The following is a 7,673-nucleotide window of genomic DNA, read 5'->3' on the forward strand; positions in this document are numbered from 1 at the left end:
TTGACCTGCATATTGATAGCATCGTCGTGCTTTGATTTCAGTTGTAGGCTTTGGTGACCTGCTGGGCTTTGTAAGCTCATTATATGTGGTTTAAATTTTCAGGTCCGAGCAAGGCAACTGGAATGGAGTTCGATCAGAATGTCAGACGAATCCTTTCACTATTGATTCTGGGGCATCACAATAGATATTATAGTGTTTTAATTATAATAAAATTTTCATAAATAAGAATTTATTATTATGAATATAATATTCATAATAATAATAATAATAAAAAGAATTTATTATTATGAAATAGAATTTATTTCCATAAATTTTTCGTAAATAAGAATAATTAAATTTGTAACTCATCTTCATCCAATGTTTAAAAGTGTGTAAATAAGCCTCGAGGTGTTTTTCGTCCGTAAGGTAAGGCGTAAGCCTCGAGGCTGTGTGAGGCGTAAGCCTCACGGACTAAGAATTACGTAAATGAGAATTTAAAGGTTTTAGCATATAAATAATAGTAAGAGTCTATCATACAATAAAAACGTGTAAATGATAAGTGAAATTAGTGGAAAATAATAAAATAGATGTAATATATGCATCACATAGCATAATTCAAAGTACAGATCCACAAAATATTAATTAGTCTATCAAAACTCCCAAAATACAAATAAGAAAGAACATATAAAAACCAATCATGTTTCATCACTAAATGGGTCTTCAAGGGAATCTTTTTCTCCAATTGTATCTATGAATATCATATTTTCATCATCTTTAATGCTACTGAATTTTCTCTTCCTTGGTCAATAAGAATGATTATTGTCATGTTAATTGTCCAAGTGATATATAAATAATATAATAACACATAAGATGTTGTGAAAAACCTTTATTTGCTTGTTGTATTGTAGAACATGTACACTATATTTTCAAGAAGGGTCCCTCCGCAATGACGTATTAGACTTTTTCTTGTCTTTAACCATATTTCCTAAAGCACAAATGCTAAATAAAACAAAAAAAAAAAAAATTTCCTATAAGTTGAAAAATCAAACCCTAAACTTAAAAAAAAAAAAAAAAAACCTAAGAACGCTTAAATAAGTGATGTAGAGGGGTGACCGGAAACAAAAGACTCACCGGCGAGAGGCAGCGGAAATGTGATGTATCTTATGGTTTTTCTACTTTTAGGGTTTTTCATATAAAAAAAATATGATGTCTCTTATGATTCTTACACTTTTCTCTAATTATGTGTGTAGTAGATATTCATATAAATTTAAGATGTTAAACTCTCTTTCTCTCTACTATCATGAATATTCTAACGTACAACAACTATAAAATGTAAATAATATTATATTTCCAAATTTTAAAACAACTAATCGTCGAATCTCTGGTGGATCTAATCCTACGATGGAGCCACATGTGTTTTGACGACAACCATTAATGTTTTCTACCAAGTGATGTGTGGATGAAGGGAAGGAGATCTCAGATGAAGAGAGACTAACTCGACAAAATATTGAAGATCTTTCTGGAAGCAAATAATTTTGAGGACAAGCCAATAATATTTTAAGCTGATCAGTGGCATCAGTGTTCTTATTTTATATTTAAAAAAAGTTCCAACGTGATATAATATATGCACTGCTTTCACGTGGATCCGCCCTTGCCCACGTGAAAGCAACCTTGGTTCATTGGATGATTACAAGCTGTTATGGAATGTGTTTTGATGTGGTGCTTCTCTTCTGGTCTAGCCCAATGAATTGATAAAGGGAAGGAGGGATCATCAACCATCCATCTTCTTTGAAGATGATGTGCCCTTACATGATGATGCATTCATGTTGTGGATGTCTACTTTTTTATTGAACAACTCTACATCAATGTTTAACATGATGCGCACTTACATACATGATGATGCATCCATGCACTGGCGGAGCCAGTATGGGGGCACTAGGGTCACGTGCCTGGCATGAAAAATAAGAAAATATTTTATAGGTTCAGTTAGGTAATTAGTTAATAGAATATAAATTTAATTCATTACAATTTGATTTTAAAATTTTTATGAATTCAAGTTATCATTGAGATTTTGGATAAATTTCAAATGATATTTTTAAGCAGAATTTTCACCAAATCAAATGATCATTCCATTCATTATTGAACAAATTTCTAATTATATTTTCTAACAAAAATTATCTAGCTCAAACCCCACAGCAGTGGATTTGGGAAGAAAAATATCATGAATAAAATCAATTTTATGTTATTAAATAAAAAAAAAAAACTAGGTTATGTGAGCTAATGAAACATTATACTATCAATCTTTCATTCAAGTATTTTTATTGTACATTTTTAAGGAGAAATATATATATATATATATATGAAAGTTCATTTTAGATAAAACGATCTCCAATGAGAGATAACTCATTAATATTTGTGAAATACTTATTAGACTCGTAAGTCATGAAAAACTTTAGTGCCAATTATTTTTTAGTTAATTTATTATTAAATCCTACAAAAGTATATGAAAAGTTTAGAGTAAAACTTTCATATATGACATAAATTTATAAGTAATAAATTATATTTTTGAAAGTCTAAAAATTATTTTATTATTAATTATTAAATAAAACGATAGAAAAAATCATCTATAAAAAACTAGGAATATATTAAAAATTATAAAATTTTGCCCCCACTAATAAAAATTTCTGGCTCCGCCCCTTCATCCATGCATGTTGTGGATGTACCCTTTTATTATTGAACAACTCCACATCATGAATGTTTAACACGATGTGCCCTTACATAAAAAAAAATATATGATTTTTAGATAATTTGTTCATCTTCATCTATTTTTTAGTCTTTATTATAAGGGTTTTTAGGCAATTGCCCCTCCTAAAAATTTCAAAATACTATGATTTTTAGGTAATTGCCCCCAATAGGTCGAACCCGGCCAAAAGGTACTGCTCCCTTAGACTCTCAACACATATGCCTTATAAGTTTGCTCCCCCCCCTGAAATTAGGGCTGGTTCCGCCCCTGCCTTACATACATGATGATCCATCGATGTTGTGGATGTCCATTTTTTTTATTGAACAACTCCACATAAATGTTTAAACACCCAAAATTTCCCTGCTTTTGCTTTTAGCACACCTATGAGAGAATTAGTGATACTTGTTTTCTTCACAATGCTGTGGTCCCGTTGCTTTATTCTTTTTTTATTGCTTTGATTCTTTCTTCTGTAGGACTGGTGAAAAGGAAATGATCTCATAGCATGTTTAAGCTTACTGAGTACAAAAAAAAAAAATGAACATGTCAGCTTCATTTATGAAAGTACAATTATTTTATTTGTAAGAACTTACGTTGCGTTCTTATTATTTTTACATGTGTTATTAGTAATTTATTTCTTCATATAAATAGGTATGAAGGCCTCCATTTTTTATCAAGTGCATACTTCATTAGTTGTTTTAAAGCATATTAATATGGCTGTGCAGCTTACCCCTTTTTTGTTTCCTTTTAGCAAGAAGCCTCCACTCTTGAGCTCCTCTTCCTCACCATCGCTTCCTATTCTTCAGCGAATAATGATAAATTTTCATCCCATACGCGACCTCTCGACTGCTACTGCAACATCTTCTTCTGCTAGAAGAATAAATTTTCATCACATACACTGCCTTTCAACTGCTAGCACAACTTCTTCTTCTCCAGCTGTTCGTAGAACAGCAAATTATAAGCCAACTATTTGGGATGATAGCTACATACAATCACTGCAAATTGATTTCATGGTGATGGCTTAGTTATCTTCAAAATTGCTTTGAGTAGTTATGAAGAACTTTTTCTATTTTATCAACACTTGAGTTGTGTTTGAGAAATTTTTTTTACTACTTTCTAAAGAAAATTTGTAGAACAAAAATTTCTTGAAAGCAGCAAAATAACCATATATCGTCAAGAACTATCCCAAATAAAACCTTAGATAGAGATATTTCTATTAGTATTAATAGTGTTTATAAAATGCTATGCATAAACAAATTTTTACTCTATTTAAGATTTTGTTTAATCAAAATATACCGTTATAATCATTTTTTTTCTTCTTTGGTTAATCTTTGTTATTCAAACATAAATTATTTTACATAAATAAGAAGGCTTTGATCGAGATATAAGATCTTTGACTGAAGACAATAAGTGTGGATCTGCTCTTTTTATTTTAATAATTAGTACTTGGATCATGCTAGCAGTTGTAGAACAATATTAATAGTTTTGTTTTGTTTTTTATTATAGAAATGAAAGTAAAATAATTTACTTTTTTACTCTAAAATATATTTTCTTTCAATCATTTTTTCAAACATTTAGGATTGATAATTTTTCTTGTAACTTCAACATCTTTTCTTCTAATTTTAGGCAAAAAGCCAATTTGCTTTGCCTAAAAAAATGGCTCAATTGACTTATTATCACCATTATAAGCATCTAAACACAAACTTTACTATATAATGTATGTTCTTAAGTTATAATGGCATACAATTGAACTTATATCTTTAATGTTAAAGTAATAATAACAATTATTTTTGAAAATGTATATTTAATCCTATAGGTATAGTATTACTTATTTGTTGAATGAGTATAATATAACATAAGTTGTTGAATAATCACTACATTATGCAGGAGGAAAAGTATATGTACCGAAGGGAGAAATTGATGGAGGAAGTAAGATTTTTGATCAACCAGCAACATAGTCTTACTGAACAACTTGAACTTGTGGATACCTTGTGTCAACTAGGACTTGGTTATCATTTTGATGCAGAGCTCAAGAATTTGTTGAGTTCTATTAGTTCGTCGAAGAAAAATATCAACAATTTGATAGAGAATAACAACCTTCATGATTTTGCTTTGCTCTTTAGACTTGTTAGAGAACATGATATCCATAATGCTTCAATACTAAGGTATGCACTAACAAATTTATGCATGCCATATTAATTTTTCATTTAAAGTTTATTAATTCAATGCAAATGTAACCTAAGAGTTTGGTTTAAGTGATAGTTTTTTTGCTCTTTGGATATAATAAAAGTCACACGTTCACATTTTTTCTATCATTTTCTTGCTCAAGTAAAGAAATATTTGTGAAAAGTTTTTGTTCAAAATAATGATAAGAATAATAATGTTAATCTAATTAATAGATTACCTATATATAACACTTTTATTAAGATTATTATAAAAAATACAAGATTTTGAGTAAGTTTTAATTTTATCTTATTTAGATGCTATGATGATAATAATAATTCATATTTTGTTGTAATTTTTTTTTACCTATCAATTAGCTATCCTAATGTCTATTTAGAAATTTGGCTTACATCTAGATGTTTTCTCAATATATGACATAAATACTAATAAATAAAACTCTCCTTACTTAAATTTCAAATGTTATATCAATTCTATGTCATATAAGTAACAAGTATGCCTAAAATGTTCTTTAAATTGGCAGACTTGATGATTTGATAAGCTGCTTTAAAAATGAGGAAGAAAGTTTCAATCAAAACAACCAATTAGATGTCAAAGGAATGCTTAATTTATATGAGGCTTCCTTCCTTGCCATGGAAGGAGAGGATGAATTGGATGAGGCGGGAAAATTTGCAATGAAGCATTTAAAATACCATGATAGATCCTTACTAAGTCCACAACTTGTTGAACAAATAGAACATGCCTTGGAGCTACCCTTGCATTGGAGAATGTCAAGGTTACATACTAGATGGTTCATTGATGCATATGGGAGACACAAAAACTTTAATCCCACATTGCTTGAGTTTGCTAAACTTGATTTCAATATGGTGCAGAGTATCTACAAGACAGAGCTTCAGGAATTGTCCAGGTAGTTTGTGTTTCTCATTTATGTATATGTGTGCAATCTTCTTACAATTATTTTGAGAAATATTGATGCCTTTCCATTTGATCCTTAGGTGGTGGAGAAATATCAATGTTGTTCGTGGTGGGCTTAATTTTGTAAGAGATAGATTGGTGGAGAACTATTTATGGGCCATAGGCTTTACATTTCAGCCTGAACTCTGGAGAATCAGAAAAGCAATGACACAAATTATTAGTTTCATAACAACAATTGATGATATTTATGATATCTATGGTACCTTGGATGAATTAAAGCTATTTACAAATGCTATTGAAGCGTAAGGAACTGCAATAAATCATTTGATATGCATAAAGTAGTTTTAATTAGTTATTATTATAAAAAATTGATAAATAATAGTAACAAAACGACCAATAAATGCAATCAAATATATTTACTCAATTAGACCTCAGCTAACATACTGTAAAATAAAATTGGAACTCTCAGATGGAATATAGCTACAACGCAACAACTTCCAGGTTACATGAAGAAATGTTTGACAACACTTTTTAATACAATGGATGATATTGCCTCCTCATTTTCAAAGGAAAAAGAGTTGGACATTCTTCCATGCCTAAAACGAATGGTAATATAACAATTATTTCAATCAGGATGTCTTTTAAGTTTTTAAAAATGTATTTAAACTTTTTCTTCATATTCCAATTTTTAGACATAAAATTGTGTTATATAAGCTACAAACTTTTAACAAAAGATTTTCAATTGCTAAAATGATCTATTCAGAATAAGTTTTCTAACCAAAATAAGTTCTGATTGTGTTATAGTGGGCCGATTTATGCAAAGCATATTTCATTGAAGCAATGTGGTATCATAATGGATATACTCCTACATTGGACGAGTACTTGGACAATGCTTGGGTTACCATATCAGGAATTTGTGTACTAACTGCAACATATTGCCTAAGTGATGATTTGACTTTTGAAGCTATTAAAAGCTTGGAGTTCTATCCACCTATTGTTCGTTATTCATGCATGCTTTTACGACTTTATGATGATTTGGGAACATGCACGGTAAGTGCGTGTGAGCATTTATTTCTTATTAAATGTATAGTATTAATGTTTTCTTTTCTTTTTTTTTGGTATGTTACTCATTTTTATTACAGGAAGAGATCCAAAGAGGAGATGTTCCAAAATCAATTCAATGTTATATGAAAGAGAAAAATGTTTCAGAAACAACTGCTCGAGATTATATTAGATGTTTGATAAGAAACTATTGGAAGAAATTGAATAAAGAACATGTAATATCTTCAAAATATGTGGAGTCTTTTAGAAAAGTTTTATTTGATATACCAAGAACAGCACAATGTTTCTACCAATATGGAGATGGATATGGAGAGCCAGATCTTGAAACTAGGGAGCAAATCATTTGTATAATAATTAAGCCAATTTCACTTTAAAGGTGATGGCACTTTGAAAAATAGATATTCCTTTCTATAAATGTATGTTATGTGCAATTTAGGATATTGCTAAATGTGTAATATTATTAAGTAATGCTTCCTTTTTCCCTTAGTGTTAGTAAGTTTTGTTAATTTTGAGTGTTGTGTGTTGTAGATCTGTATATGAATGTTGTTTAAAATGTATACTATTTATTTTCTATGTAGTGCACATTTAATAAATAAATAGATTCAAATGGCTAATCTTGGTAAGAAAATATATTCTTGAGACACAGCTCACCTTGGCCTGTTGGTTGTGAACTTAGGCTTCCAACTAAAAGGTCTTGGTTCAAGTCTTTGTATATGCGTTGTGTGTATGAGTTTGTCTTAAAAGGCATAAATGTCCCAAAAAAAAATACATTCTTGAGTTATATTTAAAGCACAAA

General features: G+C 29.7%; 1 protein-coding gene across 1 annotated transcript; it reads left to right on the top strand.

Annotated features, from left to right (window-relative positions):
* Positions 1-3,412: 3,412 nt before the first annotated feature.
* On the top strand, positions 3,413-7,445 carry LOC110096479 (terpene synthase 10-like). Its single transcript, XM_020822461.2, has 7 exons — positions 3,413-3,732; positions 4,607-4,884; positions 5,424-5,807; positions 5,896-6,117; positions 6,285-6,423; positions 6,620-6,865; positions 6,958-7,445. Exons 1-7 carry the CDS (start codon positions 3,433-3,435, stop codon positions 7,249-7,251), a joined length of 1,863 nt encoding a protein of 620 aa, XP_020678120.1. The 5' UTR covers positions 3,413-3,432; the 3' UTR covers positions 7,252-7,445.
* Positions 7,446-7,673: the final 228 nt, after the last annotated feature.

Source organism: Dendrobium catenatum, unplaced genomic scaffold (assembly GCF_001605985.2).
Source record: "Dendrobium catenatum unplaced genomic scaffold, ASM160598v2 fragScaff_scaffold_156, whole genome shotgun sequence".
Classification (NCBI taxonomy): Eukaryota; Viridiplantae; Streptophyta; class Magnoliopsida; order Asparagales; family Orchidaceae; genus Dendrobium; species Dendrobium catenatum.

What these genes read in the sequence shown, in the direction of transcription:
- LOC110096479 (XM_020822461.2), top strand. Translation starts at nt 3,433, where the DNA reads ATGGCTGTGCAGCTTACCCCTTTTTTGTTTCCTTTTAGCAAGAAGCCT. An exon ending in GAGCTTCAGGAATTGTCCAG is followed by an intron (nt 5,808 to 5,895) that starts GTAGTTTGTGTT and finishes TTTGATCCTTAG; the next exon opens with GTGGTGGAGAAATATCAATG. An exon ending in TTCCATGCCTAAAACGAATG is followed by an intron (nt 6,424 to 6,619) that starts GTAATATAACAA and finishes ATTGTGTTATAG; the next exon opens with TGGGCCGATTTATGCAAAGC.